A 22,990-nucleotide genomic window follows, 5' to 3' on the forward strand; every position below is an offset into this window, starting at 1 on the left:
ACTAATCAGCCTTTAGGGGAGTAGACTCTCACTTCCCAGTGTGCATCGTCTTGTATCTGGGCTGTGGTCTATCCCTAGGACACCTGCCACTTGTTCATGTTCTGCCTCCCCTCCATCGTTGTATTTTGCTTTTTGCAGAAGGGCGAGGCCTCCATTTCCTCTCTCCTTTACTGGGCTGATTCAGCTAATGTCACAATGGACAGGAGCCGTCGGGACTTCGCCCTCCACGGCTTCCCTTTCTAACTTCCTTTCTCATTGTTTGTATTTTGGACACTTCCAAATGTCACTGTTCCCACTGCAGGCGCGTCCGATAAAAACCACTGCTCACGTCAGTCCTTCCCTGGCTGCCCTGACTTTCCTTTTTAAAACAATTTGGAATGAGTGCGCTTGCTACTATACGATTCCTTTGGGCAGCTCTTTGATAGAAAGAATATTTACCTGCTTCAGATGTGCGCTATAATTGCCCTTCTTCATATCGGGGTAAAAAGGACCCATGATCAGATAAGGCATAGCCAGGGATTTCTGGAAATTCAGGGGGCCAAAAAGGAGGGGACGGAGGCAGCATGGTCCCAAATGTCCCATCTTAGAGCAGTGGTGAGCTGCCTGTGGCCCGAGAGCCACATGTGGCCCATCAGGGTTCTGAGTGGCCCGCGAGGTGTTTTGTTTTCCATTGTTCACCCGCACGGTTGCCAGATTTTGCTGGTTTCTGTCCATCTTGGTTTTATCCTACTGGTTTTACTAAAGTGACACTCACGTAAAGCAAGGGCACAGGAAGGGAGGTGCATGCTGATTGCACTCAACATCGACTGCGAGAGTCGTGTGTTCCCTCTGTAGCCAATCAGAGTGCTGCTACGGTTCAGTCAGCACCTCCTGCAAATTCTAGGTACACAAATGCGGTTAGCAAAAGTACCTTATCCCGGGAGGCCATCTTGGTTGTAACAGTCTTGCAGCCCACTGAGGTGAAGGAGGACCACTCTCGCAGCCTAGGTTGCCCATTGCTGCCTTAGAGTAAGGGGCTGGGAGACAGGACTCATGCATTGTATTCTCAGATATGCCACGTACTTATTCTGTGACTTGGCAACTTGAAACACTTTGTCGTGTCTTAATGTCCCCATCTATAAAATGGGTATAAAAATACTTCCCCATTTCCAAGAGTGTGAAACTCAGTGAGGGTGCATCTACGCTGCACCTGTAGGTCAAAATAAGATATGCAATTTGATCTATGCAAATCATCCGCCTGTTGCTCTCTGGTTGACTCTAGTACTCCACAGGAATGAGAGGTGTAGGGGAGGTTGATGAGAGTTATTCACATAGCTGGAGTTGTGTAACTTAAGTTGACATTGCCCCGTAGTGTAGACCTCCCCTTAAGGAGGGATTTGAAAGAAGAGAAGCTAGTGGCTGTTTGGATTTATCTGCATGTTTTCTCCTTGTAGAAGGGGTAGCATGAGAGAAAGCACAGATGGGTTTAAGGTAATCCCTTGATCACTATGTGGTGGCATGCCAAGATCAGGATTGGATCTGACCTTGGCCAAGGATTTGAAGGAAGATGATCAAGGCTTTGAATCCTTTGCTTTTTGCCATGGGCAGCACCATACCATCTCATCAAGGGCAGAACCTAGCTCTGAGTTATGCTCGTCTTCAGCATCGCAGGTTAGTCATCGTGAGAACATGAGCACACCTAGGTTATAATTACAAGAATTAGTCATCAGTTAGTGTCACTCTTCTTAAAATATCCGTGTCAGGAGTGAACGGTGTATTTTGGGGCTGTGATTTTGTTTTCGTGACTCTATCTCTCACACGGCTGAATTTAACTCTCTCACACTTCCTAGTACTGTGCAGTGCTGCAGCTCTTTGCCTGGCATTTAGATTATGCCCTAATTTTACCCCATTTACCAAGAAACCCAGAAGGAAGATTGAAAAATGAACAACAAATCCTTATGGTCATGGGCATTGGTCTGGATCAATGTGCCGTATCCTGCCAGTTCCACAGCGTGATCCCATACTATGGCAAATTTATTTTGTTGAGTGTGTTGACCCTTGGAAAATCAAACAATTGTAATAACCATCTTGGTTATTCATGCAGTGGGACCCGAAAGTACTTTACAGACTCAGTAAAAGTTGCTGCACCTACCACCGCAATGCATCTAGGTCTGGCAGGAAGCGCGGTGGCTGTTTAACAGCTCACAACAATGCTGCCCAACAGTTAAGGAACGGTAGTGATGAGTACCACCCTCTCTAACTGAAACTGAGGAGGAAAGTAGGTGTTTAGGTAGGCCCAATGCCACGTGGCAGGTTGGAGTCGGAGGAGGACTTGCATATAGTCACAGGGAAGGCTAAGATGTCATTGCTAGCCCCAGTAGGTGAACATCATGAGATTGGGCCCAAAATCACGAGACTTTAAAATAAGAAGAGAGAGTTGTGTGTGGGGTTTTTTTTTTCTGATTCATGAGCTCCCTCTGCCCACCCTCAGAAGGTGTGTGACCATTGGTGTTGTCATTGTACAGTGAGAGAGACAATTTTGGTCACTATGCCCTTCTAGCAATTAATTTTGTGCCCTTGTCTCCATATCAATTCTGTACGAGGGATGTTAATGGGAAACCGGTTACCTGATGGCCTGTCTAGGCTGGAGCAGCCCCCCCCACCGCGGGATGCCGGTTAACTGAAATGTTTAACATTTTGTTCAACCGGTTAACTTTTTAACCTGGATATTACATCCCTGCTCTGTACCTCAGCCCCCTAATTAATTACATTTGTGCCCCCCCCAACCCACACCTCTTCCCTACCTCCACATCAACTCTGTTTACCCAGCCCCAAAGACCTTCTGCACCCCACAGCCCCATGTGTCCCCCGCAGTCGTTCTGAACCCCACAGCCCCACACCCGTCCCTTGTCCCCTAGCAGGCCTCTGCTCCTCTTGTAACTATGGAGATTCTTCATCCCTTCTCAGGCCTGATGCTGGAGAGGGCAGCCCTGGGACGGTTCTCTCTCACACCACTGGCTCTCAGGCTTGGGAGGCATCTCCAAGGCATGGCCTCTCCCTCTTTCTAGACCTGGTGTTACAGTGTTAAAGGGGGTGTGGAGGGAGGGACATATTTTTCATAAAAAGGGGAGGGGGAGCAAGGAGCAGTCCCCCTTCCCCCACCACTGCATCATCTTGTCGAATTCCTCCAAACATTTTCTCTGCTGAACCCCGAGGGGCTAGAGGAGAGCTCTGGTTCCTGCCTCCTGTAACACCTCTGCTTGGCTGTTCTCCCCTCTCTCCCCCCCCCCCGCCTCCCCTCCGTGCCCCCCCCCCCCCGGCAGGAAAGGCATTCAGTTTGAGGGGTTTCCCCAGGCAGGTGCTAATTGCATGAGGGCTGAACCTTTCATGCTGCAGCAGGGGCTATAACTGCAGTCCTGAGGGTTGGCCACACTGCTCGAAGTCTGTGTATGGGTCTGGGCTTTAGGCCATGAAAGGCACCAGAAAGAGCTGTTGGTGTAAACCGTACCTCCTCCTACCATCACTTCCTGACTCCTGATCGCCTGTCCCCCTCTCAGTACTTTCCAAAGCAGGGTAATTCCCAGATTGGCATTTAAACTGTACCCCCGTTAACATAGGGGAGAGTCTTTTGCGGCAGGTAGCTGGCCCATTGTGAAAGGGCCACATTGTACAATGGTGATACACTCTTTCTGGGTATACGCAGGGCAGAACGTGTGTAATTCCTCTTTGGTGAGGATTCTGACTTGGCCGCAGACTGTCCATCTATGAATCACTCACATGACACCACCAGGCTGGGAAATAGTGTCAACGCCCCATTCTCGGCACTAGCTTATGATTTTGTTGCCATCCTTCAATGCAGTAATTAAAAAAGTGGAGGGTTCATCCATTTGCGGGTGCCTCAGCATAATACAGCTACTAACAACGTTCCAATTTTCCGCTCTGCCCAGGGCCCAGGCTGACTTTTTTTTTTCTCCTGATTTCCTCCAGATGTTGGGGGAGTGGTGTTAAGTGCAAAATGATTTCCTGTGTCTTCGGAGCTGCCTTGGCAAGTCCAGCTGGGCACAGTGCTGCTTCAAAGCTGCGAGCACCAAAATATTTGGGTGTTTTTGCTGGCCCTGCTCTTCCAAAGTGTTTTGTGGAAGAGGAAGCAGGCAGAACAGAATGTGTCTCTCTCCTCTGGCTAGTCTCTTCTCCAGTGCCAAAGTGGATCCTGCCAGAATGCAGTTAGATTTGTACTTAGAAATGGAGAAGATCCGTTAGAATATCTGCCATCTCTGCCAATTCGGGATTGCTCTCAGCAACACCCTGGGACAGGATCAAAGCAATGAGAGAGGGGAAAGGCTTGGTTTCTTCTCAGACTTGAAACAGAGGAGTTGCTATTGCAAATTTGCCTAGAGGGATTCTCTCCATATTGGTGCTGCATGGGAGGGGGATAAGCCTTTGTTAGCGAAAAGGGCAGCCTAATTCAGTAGCTTTCTCCCAAACTGTACAAAGACCAGTGAAGACCTTTTCTTGCGGAACACCTGTCCAGTAGCTGATAAACTCTGTCCTGAGTTTGGTTTAGAATAATCACGCTTAGGAACTGGACAGATTTTCAGAACACTTGCTGTGCAGAAGGCAGAAGCTGCAGAGGATTCGCTGAAGAAGAAAAAGGAACTCTCTCTGTGTTGGTACCGTAGTGTCTCTGTGCCATCCTATCTTGCGCTGTGATCTCGTCCGTTAGCAGTCCCCTGCATCCAGGATATGCAATGACACCTATGGTTCAGTAGGGGGCAGTCTGCCTTCTCCGTCAGTAATGAACCCAGCCCTAAGGCCATGTTCTGTGTTGACTGCGACACACTCATTGGGCCAGACTCTCAGATGGTGTAAATCAGCGTAGTTCCAGGACTGTTTGGAAAATGGCAAGGACCTCCCCGTGGAAAAAAAAAAACATATAACAAGGAAAATATTTGTTTTGTTTGAAACTGCTCCAGGTTTTTTTAAACAAAACAAAGTTTGATTTTTTAGTTTGAAATAAAATCTGTTCAGTCCTTTGTTTTTCAAAAATGAGCTAATTTTGTGGGTGCCCCCATCCTCACCTCCATTTTTCCCTTCCTCCTTCTGACTGGAAAGAGAGAAAAACAAGCAAAAGCTTTTTACATCAAATATTTGACCAGTACCATTGAAGTCGCTGGAGCTATGCCAGGTTACTCCATTTGAGGCAGATTGTTTGGAATAGGGCTACATGGGGGTATAAACCTGGACAGAAATTTGCACACAAGGTCCAGTTCTGCTCTCCTTTGTGTCTTGGTAAATCTGGATTAGCTCCATTAACAGAGCGTTACGGGCCCCAAGAGCTTACGTTGAACTGAAGCTGCAGGGTGGAATGAAGCATAGCTTTAAACCTATTGGCATGGAACTGACAGGGCATTTGAATGTCTGTAATTATGGTCTGAGATGATTTCCATGCACTGCAGATCACTTAATAAAGGCGATTTGTATTTTTCCTCCTGTATAGAGACAAATATGTACACAAAAATGAGGTGTGTGTGTGTGCAAATCACTAGCTAGATCCACAAGTTTGATATGCTGAAGAGCACACAATTTGGTGCATAAATTTGTATGCCTAAACTTTTGAAAATCATTCCCTCTCAGGCTTGTAAAAGATGAGCCTCATTTACAGGAGTGGGTGTTTAAGTGGGACTTGTTTGTGACGTTGGCAGGTGTAATCAACACAGAGGCATGTGGGTGACATTTTCAACAGCCCCTAAATGATTTAAAATTTAGTATGGGATCTTGTTTCAAAAATTCTGCTGTGTGCATGTGTGGGTGCACACGCACGCACAATTAACCAACCCTTACATCGTAACAGGGCACTCGCTCAGCTGTACTAAATTGTGCATAAACGTTTTGGAAAAGATCCTTGGCTGATCTATATTTATGTTGCTCTGTTGGCTTCAAATGGAGCCATGCCAGATTAGACCCGCAGAGAGTGGCCCGCTGTCATCAGAAAGGCCAGCGCTGTTTTAAATCAATGGGAGTCAAGGTAACACGTGATCTCACTTTTCCATTGTTGCAACATTTAAAAATGGAATTAGTGTTCATTTGTGAAACTGGCGCACACACTGCAGCTGTAACTGAACCTGACCTACGTTCGTATTCCTTGATATAGCAAGTGTAAACCAATTTGCCTTTCAAGAAACCTGCCTTCAATCTGTTTTACTTTATACATATTTAAATGGCAAGACACTCTGGGTTTTCTTTTTGTTTTGTTTTTGCAACCGGGAACGTTTGATTACAGGGAATTCGCCTCACTGTGAATTGTAGGCAATAGCTGGTATATTTAAAAAAAGTATCTTTAGTTAAGTCACTCTAGTGCCGTGGTCCCCAACACGGTGCCCGCGGGGGCACTTGCATGCGCCCGCCAGGTGCTCGGGGCTGGCCTGGCCCCGGGCACGTGGTGCGGCGCTTGCGGGGAGCGTCGGCCCCGGGCGCGCGGCGCTTGCAGGGGGGAGGGGGAAGCGCCGGCCCTGGCCCCGGGCGCACGGCGCTTGCAGGGGGGAGGAGGAAGCGCCGGCCCCGGGCGCGCGGCGCTTGCGGGGTGCTTGCGGGGGGGGCCTGGCCCCGGGAGCGTGGCTATGGGGAGGGGCCGCCCCCGGGCGTGCAAGTGTCCCCGCCCCCTGGCGCCCGGCGGGCGAACAGCCACGCCCCCTGGCGCCCGGCGGGCGAACGGCCACGCCCCCTGGTGCCCGACAACCTCAAAAGGTTGGGGACCACTGCTCTAGTGTATGTGAAGTTTGTTACAGAAGCTGGAACTGGGCCTATGTTATTCCATCTGATTCAGAGGAACCAGCAGGTCCATAATGGTATGAGAGTGAGACGATTCTTGCTATATGCCATTCAGAGGGGACTTGAAACAAAAGAAATATTAACAATATGTGTTGAGGAGCATCACTGTCCGGAGACATCAATACAGGTTGAACCTTTCTAGTCTGGCACCCTTGGGACGTGGACGGCGCCAAACAAGAGAATTTGTTGGACCACAGGAGGTCAATATTGTCTAGCAGCGTTACCAACACTGCCACTGCTTACTGGGCTCTTAGAGAACATTGAGGGATAAATTAGAGCTAAATAGCAGCACAGAACATGGAGAACCAGGATTGGTGGCTGTAAACAAACTTAATGGGACTGTAGGAAACTTGGCCACACCCACGTTAAGTGGGCATCCAGCTAACTAAAATCATGCCTGACCACGGATGGTGCCGGACAAGAGAGTGCCAGACTAGAGAGGTATGACCTGTACTTTCATTTCCTGCATACCTGAGTGGTTCTCGGAAGCAAGGCTTAATGGGTGGGGTAGTGGGGAGCCTCCCGGAAGGTTTTGTAGGTTCATTTCAGATATGCACCCTGACACTCAGATCCCCATCCAGCCTGCACAGATCTCTTAGGTGTCGGTGACTGGTGCATGCGGGGGAAGAGGTGCAGGGAAGGCCATCCAGAGTAACAGGAAGGGGCATAGGGAGGCACCCCATTTAGCAATTAAAATTTTGGAAGGAGTACGGAAGGGGTGCACCTCTCAAGTGCTGCCAGAAGTCACCTGTGCTCTTAGGTATGCCAATCTGGGATGGGAATCTTATAAGAAGGCGTCGTCTTGTGAGACTTCTAGTAATCCTTGCTTTCAGCTGGGCTAGAAACACCTTAAGAGCTTGGGGATGGGGGGGAGGGGTGGGTTTTGATGGTAGGCACGGGGGTGATATGTGAATACTTCCAGCCCTGGATATTCTGGGACAGAGGTTCAGGTAAGCACTTACTTGGTTTCCCTCTATTGTTTTGGATTTGGACTTGGGGAGCATGTGGGGTTAATACATGGGAGACGACAGTCTTGATTTTTTTCTTACCCACATTGGTTTGACCCCAATGAAACTTCTGTGGAGTTCCACCAGTGTTACTGAGAACGGAGTTGGGCTCAGTTTCTCTAGGGGAGGTGGAGTAAGACACTTGTAGTTCTGGTAGTAAAAGTGTACCTAGCACAGCGCCGTCCTTTCCCATACGCAGAATACACAGCTGGGCAGGGCTCCTGAACACTTGAGGCACCACCAGGTCGTAATGCCCACCTTCCTACCTCTTCTTTTCCCTGTTCTGTGGCTCCCGAGAGGATGTAGTTATCCAAAAGGTGAAAAAAGCCTGTGCCAGACCTGTCAGCAGAACATTGAACCTGTGAAAGAGCCGTGCAAGTGGTAATGAAGCCATTTAGTAGGCGTTTGCCAACCCCAGTTATATGAGATGAGTTTCTGAATTTACCATGTTAGTTGACAGAATCTTAATTTAAAATGTGCGTTAAAATATTTCATTAGCGTGTTGCTGAAGACTGTAAAATCGCATCTCTAAAAAAATCCATCCCCTCGGGCTGCCATTGGGCATGGGGCACCAGTTTAATAGAACTGTGTAGGGCCCCATAAATCCTAAGGACAGTCATAGAATCATAGGACTGGAAGAGACCTCGAGAGATCATCGAGTCCAGCCCCCCGCCCTCAAGGCAGGACCAAGCTCCGTCTACACCATCCCTGACAAATGTCTATCTAACCTGTTCTTAAATATCTCCAGAGAGGGAGATTCCACCACCTCCCTTGGCAATTTATTCCAATATTTGACCACCCTGACAGTTAGGAATTTTTTCCTAATGTCCAATCTAAACCTCCCCTGCTGCACTTTAAGCCCATTACTCCTTGTCCTGTCCTCAGAAACCAAGAGGAACAAATTTTCTCCTTCCTCCTTGTGACACCCTTTTAGATATTTGAAAACCGCTATCATGTCCCCCCTTAATCTTCTTTTTTCCAAACTAAACAAGCCCAGTTCATGAAGCCTGGCTTCATAGGTCATGTTCTCTAGACCTTTAATCATTCTTGTCACTCTTCTCTGTACCCTTTCCAATTTCTCCACATCTTTCTTGAAATGTGGCGCCCAGAACTGGACACAGTACTCCAGCTGAGGCCTAACTAGTGCAGAGTAGAGCGGCAGAATGACTTCACGAGTTTTGCTTACAACACACCTGTTGATACAACCTAGAATCATATTTGCTTTTTTTGCAACAGCATCACACTGTTGACTCATATTCAACTTGTGGTCCACTATGACCCCTAGATCTCTTTCCGCCGTACTCCTTCCCAGACAGTTGCTTCCCATCTTGTATGTATGGAACTGATTGTTCCTTCCTAAGTGGAGCACTTTGCATTTCTCTTTATTAAACTTCATCCTGTTTACCTCTGACCATTTCTCTAACTTGCTAAGGTCATTTTGAATTATGTCCCTATCCTCCAAAGAAGTTGCAACCCCACCCAGTTTGGTATCATCTGCAAACTTAATAAGCGTACTCTCTATCCCAATATCTACATCATTGATGAAGATATTGAACAGTACTGGTTCCAAAACAGACCCTTGCGGAACTCCACTTGTTATCCCTTTCCAGCAGGATAGGCCAAGCATTCCCTGACAGCCCTTGCTGATGCACATGCGGAAGGGAGGAGACCCTATACCAGGCATGTTCCCTCTGGAGCAGCATGTACTGCTGGCCAGGCTAGTTGTACTCCTTTGCTCCTCCAATGTCCGAACCATCTGCAGCACCATTGTCACGGCCTCCTGCATAGAGGCACGGTGTGGAATGGTCTTCTAATGTCTCCTCCGGTGCCTCGCTCCAGGAAGCTGAGTGACTGGAGCTGCATGTTCTGTAAGGGAAGGGGGGGAGGTCTAAGTTGTGCCCTGAGTTATGCCCCATTGTCCGTAAACGTTGGCTGGAGGCTCAGGGATGGGGCAGCACCCAAGGCTGAGGGCACTCCCCAACCAGCCCCTTTCACCTGCCTGGTGATTCTGTCTCTTTTCTGTATGGGGAGAAGCAAACCCATTCCAGGCACATCCCATTGTCTTGGTACAACCAAACCCTGACCTTGCTTTAAGTTATGAGAAGAGGAAGCCGTGCACGGAATTGGGTGGTCCTAACTCTTATGGGTTGGAAGGCGTTCTTGAGCATACAAACAGACAGACTCTCAAGTATATAGTATATTTGCCAGTATTCGCACTTTCCAGCCACATGCGCCATGACCCCATTGGGCTAGGCATTGCACCAGCAAAGGAAAAAAAGGTGGTCTGTGCCCCAGAGAACTTGCACTGAAAGCGGATAATCTGTAGGTAGGATTTGGCATGCCGGCTGCTGGTTTTCTTATAAACCATGGCTACTCAACACGTGTCCCGTGGGCCGCATTTGGCCCACAGTCCGTTTGTTTGCGGCCCGTAGTGTGGTTTGGATTTATGCAGGGCTCAAACCCACAGGTGGGAGCCAAACCAAAAAAGTAGCCAATAATGGTCTTCTGTTGATATGCGTTTTAGTTGTTAAATTCCTGGACTGTCTTTGTTCATTAAAAGTGCTGTCATCTGGATGGAAATCGGGTAAATATTGCTTTTTATTAATATCAGCAGAACTGACTTAAACGGGGCCTGTGTGTGTTGGGTAGTCTTGCCTTAAACTTTGTATTCATGCCCGTCAGTGTGAAAGAAGCTGTATTTGCATATATATTTGCATGTATATCCACCCACACTTAAGTTGCAGCCCTCGGCATGTGCTGTATTATTGTGGCCCCTGGGGCTTCCAAAGTTGAGTAGCCCTGTTATAGACTGTTTTATTTAAGAGGTGATATATAGTGAAATTGGAGGAAGCTGATAAGTTTATTTCTCTTTATCTTTACAAAGTTACAGAGGGACCTGACTGCAGCAAAGGGGCTTTTGGAAAGTTATTTTGCTTCTGCCTGAAGGTTGCTTGCCTTGTGCTCAAAGCCGGGCACAAGTAGTGGGGGCGGAGGAGAGAGGATGGAAAAGGATGAGAGATATGTGACTTAAGAACACACTGTGCAGATGGCCTCATTCACAGATAATCCTGAGGTCCTTGCCATGTTTGTCAAAAGTCATTTGAATCAATATTTTACGGGGCAAATTCTGAACAAGGCATCTTTTTAAATTGTGAGGGGTTGGCTCACATGGAGAGCTGGCTGGGGAAAAATCCAAATCCACCGTTGTTTTGTTGGCATTCGCTGGTAGAGTAAAATTGGAACATTTCACAGATCCTGATTTTGCCAAGGTTTTGATGGAGCCCAGCCTGACTCCATAGCAACCTAGACTTCCAGGGTCTGCGACTCTAGACCGACCAACCATACGGACTGCCTCAGAGCTACGGAGCCGGGGATTCCAGATTCCATGGCTTCTGGGAAGCTTGCCTCGGCACCAGACCCCATCCGTTTTTGCAGAGAATTTGGGGCTAGTCTGTATGAAACCAAATTTCAAGACACTGAAGCCCTTCATGAAACAATTGCCTACTTTCGTGCGGTTCTGCTTGTAACGTCGCAAAGGACTTGGGGTTTTATACCAGCTGCATGGAGCACTTGCATTGTTTACTTTACCAATCTATGTTTCTTTGTCTCGATTGTGCTGTGCAGAGAGCTAGGCAGAGTGTTTTAAAATATCAGATCTGCTAGGAAAGGGAACTATCTGCTCTTATTATATGATAACAAGGTGTAATTTCAAATATCCATGTTAAACTATTTGCTCTCCACTGATCTGCTACTTCAAATGATCAGGCTTCCATGTGGTGGTTTAAATAATTCCTATTCAGAAGATACAGAGACCTAGAGTGATGAGAACGCACGTCCTTTTATTCAGGGGCAGGTGTGAAGCAGGAAACTTTACAGTAAGATTTTTCCAGTATATTTAATCCGTGGATGATATCTCGGGCACTGTTATCTTCACAAGGGGTGAGGGCAAATTGAGACTCATATTACTCAGGGTAGCTGGATTTTTTGTCAATAATAAGCCTTATTTTGGTTTTAAGACATAAGCTACATTGCAATGAGCACCCCCATTTTAACATACCACTTAGGTGCCAAGCACAGGCTATCTCAGTAGGGCCCAACCAAATTGACAGCTGAGAAAAACACACCACAGACTGTGAAATCCGGTCTCCCCTGTGAAATCTGGTTTGTGTGGTTTTATCCTGTACTATACAGATTTCACAGAGGAGAGCAGTGTTTCTCAAACTGGGGGTCTGAACCACAAGGGAGCTGCGAGGGGTGCAATGTTATTGGGGGGGGGGGATTGCCACTGTTACCTCTGTGTTGATGCTTTCAGAGCTGGGTGGCCAGAGAAGGGTGGCTGCTGAGTGAGGGCCCAGCTCTGCAGGCAGCAGTGCAGAAGTAAGTGTGGCAATACCACATCAGGGCATCCTTATTTCTGCACTGCTGGTGGTGGAGGTGCTGCCTTCAGACCTGGGTTCACAGCCAGCAGCCACTGCTCTCCAGCTGCCCAGCTCCGAAGACAGTGCCACTGCCAGCAGCAGAGGCAACTGGTCAGAGAGGAACCGGGAGGGAGCCACGTTGACCCCCTTCCTGCCCCTGCTCCACCCCCTCCCTAGCCTTGCTCTGCCCCCTTGCCACCCTTGCTCTGCCCCACCTCTTTCCTCAGCCGAAGTGGCCTGGGGGACTAACAGGGGCAGCAAGAGCTGTGACATCTCTTCCCGCCCACGTTCACCAGCAGCAGCAGCAGGGGAAGCAGAGCAAGGCAGTCCTGCTTTGCCTCCCCGGCTGTATCACTCTGCTCCAGCCAGGGAGTGTGGGGCGCTCCCGCCCTCTCCTCCAGAGCGGCACAGACAGGAGAGCAAAGCAGCAGGGCCACCTTGCTCCACTTCCCCTGCTACTGCTGGTGAGTGCAAGGGGGAAGCAGACCCTTCTTGTGGGTGTCAGCCCCTGCCATTAGCCCCCTTGCCAGCTGCTGGCCCGACCCTCCCACCCATGGTGTTTAGTGGGCATATGACGTCTCGTCTTCCCCTACATGTTGCCCCTGGCCAGCAGCAGTGCTGAAGTTAGGGTGGCAATACCACAACCCCCCTATAATAACCTTCCAACCCCCACGCTACTGCCCCCTTTTGGGTCAGGCCTGCTACAGTTACAGCACTATAACATATCTGAAATTATGACATTTACAGATTTTAAAATCCTGGGACCATGACATTCACCAAAATGCACTGTGAATTGGTGGGCCCTGTACATCTGCAGGGAAGACAGCCACAAAAATCTCACTTAAGATCACTCCCTCCTATGGACTTAATAGGTTTCGCCCTCAGTGTTTGTTCCTTTCTAATGTGTGTCTAACTGCCTTCTTTAAATGGTCGTTTGAGTGTTCCTGTTGCTTCCGGGAGTATTTTATAACACACGTTAACTTTCAGGACATTTTTCCTTAAAATCTTGTCATGCTATTCATATTTGTCATGTTATTCCTTAGCAGAAATTCATGACCCTTGTTCAAATGACAGTAGCTCAAATAGACATGTAACATCTATCATCTCTGCTCTCTTCAAACTGCTGTGTACCTTTCCAAAGTCCCTTTTGATATATTCTTTCTCCCTGTAGAATAAAGATCTGGTTAACCTCCTGGGTATCATGCTAGCTTCCTTCAGCTGTATTTTCTGTTATACTTATTTTATAGTGAGGAGCCCAGAATTTTACCTAGAAAGATATTTCAAATGGACCCTGACTGGTCCATTAGGGTATGTCTACACAGCAGGGCTAAACTCGAAATAAGCTATACAACTTGAGCTACGCTAACTGTATCGCTTAAGTCGAAATAGCTTATTTCAAATTTGGGCACGTCTTCACAGCACTTATTTCAAAACAGAGTATTCTTCCTCTGACTTCCCTTACTCTCCATACAATGAGGTTTACAGAAGTCGGAGTAAGAAGCCTGTTATTTCAAATTTATTTCGAAATAATGGGCTTGCTATGTAGATGTACAATACATTATTTCGGAATAACGGACGTTGTTTCGAAATAATTCTGCTGAATAGACGTAGCCTTAGAGCCTTATCTAAAGCTGGTGGAAGTAGAGGAAAAGATTCCCATTGATTTCTTGGGATATTGAATCAGGGTCCGAAAAAACAAAACAACACCCTGCAAATCACACTGAACTATTACCTTTGCATCCTCGACTTGGCCTAGTCTTTTTTTTTTCTACTGTTGCTAAGTGCTATATCCAAAGTTCAGAAGGGTTTTGCTTCTTTTCCCCTAGTATAGTACTTTTCTATCTTTTTCATATTCAATAGTTTGTGGTTGAACAATGACTTACTGGTTTTACACTGGTGACTTTGTCAATTTGCTCCGTCTATCTCCGACATGATATTTTCGCCCTCCTGTTGCTTGAATATATTCCTTGTTCATTCACAGAGATGCTTTTTTCTTACCTTGATTGTATTTAATGTCGCTAGAAGTTTGGCTTGGTGGGTAAAGGTGCAGGGATGGAGATCAAGACACCTAGTTCTGCAAGAGATTTCTTGTGTGACGTGGTGTTAGTCCCTTGGCTTTTCCCAGAGTTTGTTCCCTCATCTGCAAAGTAAGAATAATGACACTTCCCCACCTCGCCAGTGCATGGAGGATTAATTCATTGATTGCAAAGCGTGTTGAACCAGTGATGTAGCGATGTGCCAGGTATTACTGTGGATAAAATTCACCATATGAGGCTGAACTGTGCCTTTGGAAGGCCCCAGAGTGAGAACCCACCCACTCCAGAAATAGACACCCAGGCACATTCATGGGAGGGCAAAAGAGGCAACTGCCCTTGGCTTGGTGATTTTTCAAAAGGCCTGGGGCTTCCGACTGCTGCCACTACAACTGTGGCAGCAGCAATGGCAGCATTGGTCCTTGAAATGGCTGCTGGAGCCCCGTGTGGCGCACTCTGGACAGCACTGACGGTGGGGGGGGGGGGCTAGTACAGTGCTGATCGCTGGGGGGGCTGGCTTGGTGCACTCTGGGCAACGCTGAGGGCTGGGGGTAGGGTTGCTAGATGGTTGAACCAAAAATACTGACCCCTCTCCCCCCCCAAAAAAAAACACTGGGGAAAAAAATTCTGGTGGGGGGGGGAAGGGGGAGAGACCAACATCGGTATGCACACAAAAAAAAAAAGGATTCTGAGACTTATTAAGCTAAATAAATAAAGGAGCATTAAAACAGCATTGACCCTTTCAGAGTGAGTGCAGAGTTAAAATAGGGATAGGAACAGGGGATTGGTTGAGCACTAAGACCCAGGGAAGGCATTGCTTCCCCTTGGTCTTTAGACTTTTGGCCGGTGGCCATTTTGTGTACTTGTTCAAGCCAGAACTTAGCTTCCCTGCGGAACCAGGTAAGTATGGGGTTGGGGGTGTCGGGGCCGGGGGCTGGGCCCAGGTGCAAGGGTTGCCAGGTGTTCGGTATTTTTGCCTCCAGGCAGAGGGGGAAAAATCAGAAAATACCGGACATTTTAGGTGTCCGGTATTTTCTGAATTTTTTTACCGGACAGGAGGCGAAAATACCGGACTGTCAATACCGGACACCTGGCAACCCTAGCTGGGGGAGGCTTGCATGGTGCATTCTGAACAGTGCTGAGGGCTGGCTGCCCCTAGCCCCGCCCCTTCCTCCTGAGGCCCCGCCCCTTCCAGGAATGCAGAGCTGCCCCTCCCCACACACATCTTGCTTAGTGGCCAGGTATGGCTGTCAGCTCCCTATGATGCACAAGTGGAGCCACAATTTCTTCCTGGTTCCCAGCGGACAGTAACTTAATGCTGACCAATACCCAACTCCGTTGCGCCACTCTGACACACGAATTACTACCTGACCCCTGAAAGGGGGATTGAAGCCTGAGACCATCCGAGCCTCAGATGGGGAGCCAAACCCCCATGCTATATAGGCATGTTAAATATAAGTTAATTGGATACAGAGTCAACAGTGCAGGGTGGCACCAGCTCCTGGCCGGTAGGGGGGCAGTCTGAGCTCCCAGACCCAATGCAAGCTGGAACTTAGCCGGACTGCCTTCCTGCCTGGCTCCTAATGCACTTTAAATGCAGAGCCGCAGCAGGGGTAAGTCTCAGACCTGGCGCAAGCTGGGACTGAGCCAGGCTGATTAGCCTGCTAAAAAATTTACTGGTGAGTGCTGCCTAGGGGAGGAGTTACAGTCTCCAACTCCGTCTCTTGTGATCAGGCCTTCGCTTTCCTGACCATTTACTAAATCCATCCAAACAAGTATAAATTAAAACAAAAAACAAAAAAAGGCAGCTGGATGGTGATGTGCAAGGTGATTGAGAAGCACCCGGGGCCAACTATGCCAAGTAGATGTCGATCCAATCTTTTTTAAAAAATGATACCACAGATGACAGATCAATTTAAAAATAAATGTTCTCCTCACTATCTTAAGTGGGAAAATCCTTGAATTTGCATTTCTGGCAATCTGTAAGTAAATGATAATGAAAACCAAAAAGGCATCAAAGACAATGGATATGGATTAAAAATTGTTTTAATTTCCAATAGACTGTGATGGTTTTTCCCTTCCTCAGAAATACATTATTCTTCAATCTCTCAATAAGGATTTTCTTAAACTACAAAGCAGTGTTGGCAGTGGAACTTGAAAATGATTAAAACGGTGTTTTCTTATTTTCTCTGTTTTATATGTAAACTCAGAGATGAATAGACCATTTTACACAGATGCCATAAAAGATTTTTCTGGCTGGTTCCTATGTGAGGCAGTGCTACCTGAGGGAATGACAATTATCTGGATGCAGATTATCTTTTTCTGCTACTTACTCAGTGGAAGCATCCCTGCTAGAGATTTTTGCCAGCACTGGGAAATGGAAACAGGACACTGCAAAATGTCTCTCTTTTGACTTAAAGGATTTGTCTAGGTGGATAATTTTCACCTTGTAAACACAAAGCACGTTTGAGGTGAGGGATCCCAAGAGGCCTTTGACTCAGGTAGCATTTCCCAAATTCATAAAAGCTGAACCTTCCTCCCCTTCTGCCCCCGGGAAGATGAAACCAATATTACTTCTGTGGCATACACATCTTAATTTATGCATCTTCCATGCGTCTCCGGTGCACCACGCTTTGAGTATGCTGATGTAGATCTTCATCTGATCCTTCTTCCCTCTTCTTTCTTATATGATGTGCATGTATTTAACTGAAACAATGCCTAAAAACCTGCCAAAACAAGAAAGCTGCTGCACATGCTCCTTGCCCTGGGGACATTGTGAGAGCACAAACATGTGACGGATGTGGTGTTACATTGCTGAATGTGCCACGGGGAGGTGCTCAGATATTATGTAAATGAGCGCAGTATAAGATGAGCTAAATGGGACAAGAGTGGGGAAGTTCACACTTCAGAGAGAGGTGCAGGCTCCCTGCAAGCTCAGGCATAATCTCTGTAGTGGTCCCTCTGGCTTCACATGGTGAATGATTTTTCACCGCCATGAATGAGAGAGATGCATTTTTTGTGAAAGCTGAGACGGTGAAGAACCGTTGAAAATATTCTCCTCTTCCCCTCCCAGCTGTACAGCCCCACCGCTCACATTGAAATACTGAGAAGGAAGAGAGCCGGGCTGGAAGCCCAGGTTCAGGGCCCATGTTAAGGCGAGGCAGCCACTTATGGCGTTGTATATTAAAGGGCTTCCTCCAGCCCATCCCTCTTCTCTGTCTCCAGCTGGGAGCGGGCCAGTGAAGGTGCAGTCCCCTTAATGGTGTGCCAATGACTGTGGCCAACTCATAGCAGCTGATCCAGCATCTCCCAGCACAATAGTAACTGGTGGGGAGTGGCTGCTTCCTGTCGGTATCTCTCCACTGAATGTGCAGGGGAGAGGGCTACCCCAGTGCTGCTGTCTACTTTCCAATAGCTCTTCAGGGGTGGGGGTGCTCAGGACAGCAAAAACTCTAGCGTCAGCCTGGCCCAACCCAGAACCCCACTCCTGCCTGGGACTGGCCTGAGCGATACTTTGCATTGGCATCACACCTCACAGACAACCCCGAGTAGGTAAATGCTAGAACTGGCCTGGGATGGGGTTTGTGCCCCACAATAATGGACTGTCCTGTCTCCAGGAGGCCCCGGACCCCACACGCTTCCCTTGACTCTGGAGCGTGGTGTAGATTTCCCCTCCCAACAATGTACTAAAGAAGGGTCCATAATGCTTGGAACTAGTGACGCCTTCAATCCTGACTGGTTTTAGATTTTTGCCTCTGACGAACATCATGTTGAAGGAGCCTCTGAGTCCTTTTAATGGCATTTCATGGGTCTCTGCTGTGTTTTGGCAAGCATTCCCCTCCTCTAATACTACTCTCTGGGATTCCTTTTAAACTCCCCTAGTACTCCTCTGGGGAGTCTGTAGGCTCCACCCTTAGATTTACCCAGCATGCTGCTAACTTCTTCAGATTACAGCCTTAAACCCTTCCAGACAGACTGAGGGATTTGGGCTTATTGAGTCTGCAGAAGAGAAGAGTGAGGGGGGATTTGATAGCAGCCTTCAGCTACCTGAAGGGGAGGTACCAAAGAGGATGGAGAGAGGCTGTTCTCAGTAGTGACAGACAGGTTGAGGAGCAGTGGTCTCAAGTTACAATGGGGGAGGTCTAGGTTGGATATTAGGAAAAACTATTTCCCTAGGAAGGTGGTGAAGCACTGGGATGGGTTCCCTAGGGAGGGGGTGGAATCTCCATCCCTAGAGGTTTTTAAGTCCCAGCTTGACAAAGGCCTGGCTGGATGATTTAGTTGGGGTTGGTCCTGCTGTTAGCAGGGGGCTGGACTTGATGACCTCCTGAGGTCTCTTCCAGCCCTAGGAGTCTGTGATTTCAGGGCTACTTCCCTTAAATATGAGGCTGCAGCCCTCCCACTAAGGGGTCTATACGCCACATGGCACCAGTATGTTGGGTCTCTTCTGGGTGCTTATCGACTCAGCAGCCTCCAAGACCTTATCCACTCAATTTCCAAGTACTCAGTTTAACTCCGAACTCGTCACGGAGGCTTCTTTATTAGGATGCAGTTAAACTACATTTGAGATGATCAGGCTTAAGCATAGGGAGTGTATACAGGGCATACTGCAGATCCAGGTCACACAGAAGCCCCCTTGCTTTATATCTGCTGACCCATCACATTACATTAACTGCACATTGCATCTCATATTTTGGGATTGGTTGGTACTTTGCAGGAACTAGTCCCTGTACAGCGCGCACTGTCCATGTTTGGCGTTACTTATTACCTCATCATTACCCTCTTGGCTTCTCTTGTCCATCGTCATCTTGTTCTTAATAAATGGTTTCCTGGGTGTTCCCGCTCTTATCCTCGGTAGCTCAGCCATTCGGTCTTTTAGCTTATTGACCTGTTTCCTTCTTTTAGCACCAATGGTCCATTTTTAGCCAGCTGATCCAGTTACCTCCTTAATCCTGTCTTCCAAGAAATGAAGCCTCCTCCATGTTGAATTACTCATGTTAAGACAGGACTCGTTGCCCTGCTTTTACAGATGGCAGGGGCAGAACTAAGACCATTGAAAATCTAGGGTCTGATTTTCCAGAAGTGCCTCACTCCTGCCATTGCCCTTGGAGCCTATGGGAGCTGGAGTACTTGAAAATCTCTAAGAATTGTGTCCTTTAATGCCTTCCTCAAGAGACTGTGATCGGCTGTTCCAGTACTGACTGTGCAAGCTTTGGCGAGCCACAACTTTTCTGAACCTTGGTTTATCCATCTGTAACAGTCATTACTTCATAGGGTCCTTGTTATATTTATGCAACAAAGCCATATGACTGTTCATGGGGCTACCGCTCTTCCTGTTCCAAACACCACAAGAAGCCATTGCATGACTCCGTCTGGTAGAAATTGTTGCCAAAAAAAAGAGGCTATGTGTGCATTGATGTCCGAAAATGTTTAGTTCTTCAAATTGTGCATTAAATCAAAATTTGTATTCAAGATCCTCATGTGAGGGGAATACAAGTCTCTGTGTGCAAGCTCCCGGATACATTTTTGACTCTTGGATCCTGAACCGAGTGTGATTACTGCCTCGAATCTCACTGTCCTTAGACACAGTCTGTGGGCACAAATCTTCACTCTGCCACCCTTCACCCCCTGTTTTGAAGCCTGGTGTCCTGCCACCTCGTCCCCACCTTGTTCCATTCACAGCCTTTTTCAAAAGCATTTAGAAACACATCTGTCACCCCCTTCCCTAAAGCGAGGGAAATTGTGGTGTCTCTGTCACCCACCAGCCCTGGTACCTGGGCTTTGAGTCCACCGACTAGATTAGAATTTTGCTGACACATCTTCTCCGTTTCAAGATGTTGTTGATGATCCTTTTCTTTATCTTCTCAGTTTGCAGTCTAACCCCAAGATTTCCCCCCACTTGCTGGAGCCTCTGCCAGCAAGCTGGATGTTGTCTGTGAACCTGGACCACCATTTCTTTTCTGCATGTTGGAATCTAGCAAGCTGTGCGTTTTGTCCATTCCTCAGTGTTGAGCTGCTCTTCCCTGAATAGCTCAACTGGCTTCTCTTCAACTGTTCATAACTCATTCTGCCCTTTCTCTTGCTTATTTCTTTCCCCACAAAAAGCTAAGACTTTCGTCTGTGCTTTTTCCTTCTGTGGTAATTGACTTCAGTGCTATTGGTATGTATGGCAATTCACACTGGCATATATGCCAGTCTTGACATCTGTGTTCCCTTTTATCTTTTCCATCCAAGTGCAGAATAATTTTTGTGCACCAAGGATGTGTTGAATGTGCACCACCAGCAGAAATAAAAAAAACCCATAGATGAGCACTCTGCTAATCAGTTAGGTGGCATTTGAATCTCTTTTGAGTGGCCACACAATTGCACAGCTCAGAAGGAACAGTGACTGCCACCATGTATGTCACCATTTGTACGCAAAATGAATCTGAACATTTTCAGTGAGATGTTACAACTATCCAATGCCAAACTATTGCCAAAATGTGGAATGACAGTACTTCTATGCACGCCTTGCTTTCGTTGATTCAACTGTGCACTACTCTGTCACTTTCCATTCATTGTGCTGTCCAAGCGAAGTGATCGTTCCAGAGTGGTACAGGTTGAACCTCTGAGGATCTGATTAGTGCCGAACCAGAGAATTTGCAAACCACAGGAGGTCAATATTGTCTAGCAGCATTACCAACACTTCCACTGTTTGCTGGGCTCTGAGAAGACATTTAGAGGTAAATTAGAGCTAAACAACAACACAACACTGAGAGCCAGGACTGGTGGCTGTAAACCAACTTTGTGGGACTGCGGGAAACTTGGCCACGCCCATGAAAAGTGGGCATCTGACTGACTAACATCATGCCAGACCACAGATGTTGCTGGACCAGAAAAGTGCTGGAGTAGAGAGGTTCAACCTGTAGTGTTTTTAGACGGCCCCAGCCCAAACCTACCCACCTGGCACCAACCACCGTCTTCAGGAAAAGACAGGACGATTGTTTGGAGAACCCCCAGCATTTTTTTCCAAAAATCTAGAAAAGATCAAATCCCATGAGAATTCTCAAAAAGATTAATTACTCCCTATTTCTTCCATTCTCGCGCAACAACCCATTAGCCGGTTAACAAAGAATAGCCTGCCTGCACAAGATGTGACTCTCTGGCATTAACAAGTAAAACCTCAGTGCATAGAGCTGCTGCCTAATTTTATACTGATCATTGAGGCAAGCCTGGGATTCTCTTGTGGGCTATTATTTCAGAGTGTTTATTTACTGTGGTCTGTTTGCAAAGGGCTCAGCTTGCAGGAGGCTGTTTGCTTTTCTAACGCAGTAAGTGCTGCATTAATAGGATTATGTTCGTTTAGCTGTAGATCAAAATTACATCTCTTTAGCAGGCTGATGGTCCTTTAGCAAGAGGCAACCGGTAACATGAAACGTGCGATCCAGGGAGATGCTCCCCTCATGTTGCATGTGGGTTCCGATAGCCACGCTAAAAGGGACATTACTATATTATATTGCCGGGAGAGCTCTTCAGAAGCAGTTTTCTGTGTGTTGCTCTTGAAGCTGTTGAAAACAGGATTTGTGATGTCTGTCTTGATCAACAGCTCAGCCAGAGCGAACTGATGACAGCGCTATTCCTTTTCAGACAGATAATGAGGTGATGGAGAGAAAGTGTGTGTGTGTGTGTGTGTTTGTGCGCGCGCGTGTGTGTGTATGCACATTGTGCTGTGGGTATGTGTGTAGTGCCTGCTCACTATCAAAATATGGAGAGTATTACTCAGGACTGTTTACTTCAGTTCTTTTCCTGAGGTACCCAAATGGGTTTCTCGTCAGGGTGCACAGAAAAGGGGTTAAAATGTAATTAGAATACATAGTGGTGGCTACTGAAGCTTAACAGAGATTTATATAAGCTGTTAAGAAGTACAAGGCTGCTGTGTGAGCTTCGGGCTGGGCTGAGCTACTGCAGCCCTTGGCTGGACTTCAAGCAACACTCAGGGCATGCCTCGGTGTCTGCCCAGGAAGCACAGTGAAAGAGGAGTTTGTTTTAAGATTTGACCCTGGCTTCTCGCAACACTCCTACCCTTTGCACTCCGTATAAAATGAAGCTGCTAGAACGGCAGGCGTTACATTGAGTGCGCAGAGTGAGGCAGGAAGAGAGGATTCTGAAAGAGATAGATCATGGCTTCAGTGTTCATGTGCGGAGTAGAAGACTTGCTTTTCAGTGGGAGCCGGTTTGTTTGGAATTTGACCATATCAACTCTGAGAAGGTGGTACACACAGAGAGTGAGAGCTTGTCATCAGGTGATGAGAACATGGTGTGGTCTCAGAGAAGTTTATCAGGTAAACCCACCCGGCAATCTGTGTTTGCTTTTAAAAACACCAGAAGTATTGCCTAACATAATTTCCTAGTAGAGTGAATGTGTGTGTGTGTGTGTGTGTGTGTGTGTGTGTGTGTGTGTGTGTGTGTGTGTGTGTGTGTTTAATAAGAACACATATTGGTGACTACTGAAGTGTGTGTGTTAGATAATGTGATTAAAGAGTCATTTAATAAGACAGCGTGTTTGTAGTGATTAACAGCAGCTCACTAAAGTTATGCTTCCAGCCTCCCCTGTGTTAAGATAACTAGTTGGATTTGAAATCTACAGGTCTGAGATATCGATAAATATTTCTGATCAAATGATTTAACCAGCACGGTACGGTGGGTCTGTGTTGTGAATTCATTGTTTGGGAGGTTGGTGTAAAAT

At 47.3% G+C, this 22,990-nt stretch overlaps 1 protein-coding gene across 3 annotated transcripts in view; it reads left to right on the top strand.

Annotated features, from left to right (window-relative positions):
• FRMD4B (FERM domain containing 4B) overlaps positions 1-22,990 on the top strand; it is a 229,783-nt gene that overhangs the window by 71,095 nt on the left and 135,698 nt on the right. The window contains exon 1 of one of the 3 annotated variants that reach the window (XM_014571990.4): positions 22,308-22,586. The exons of 1 other annotated variant lie outside the window; for it this stretch is intronic. In XM_014571990.4, coding sequence (XP_014427476.3) covers positions 22,425-22,586 — 162 coding nt within the window. In that variant the 5' untranslated portion in view covers positions 22,308-22,424. Of the gene's footprint in view, positions 1-22,307; positions 22,587-22,990 lie in introns of those variants that run through there. One more of the 3 variants, XM_006120015.5, reaches the window with a different exon arrangement.

The sequence above is a fragment of the Pelodiscus sinensis genome, chromosome 11, assembly GCF_052426305.1.
Source record: "Pelodiscus sinensis isolate ZL-2025 chromosome 11, ASM5242630v1, whole genome shotgun sequence".
NCBI classification, from domain to species: Eukaryota; Metazoa; Chordata; order Testudines; family Trionychidae; genus Pelodiscus; species Pelodiscus sinensis.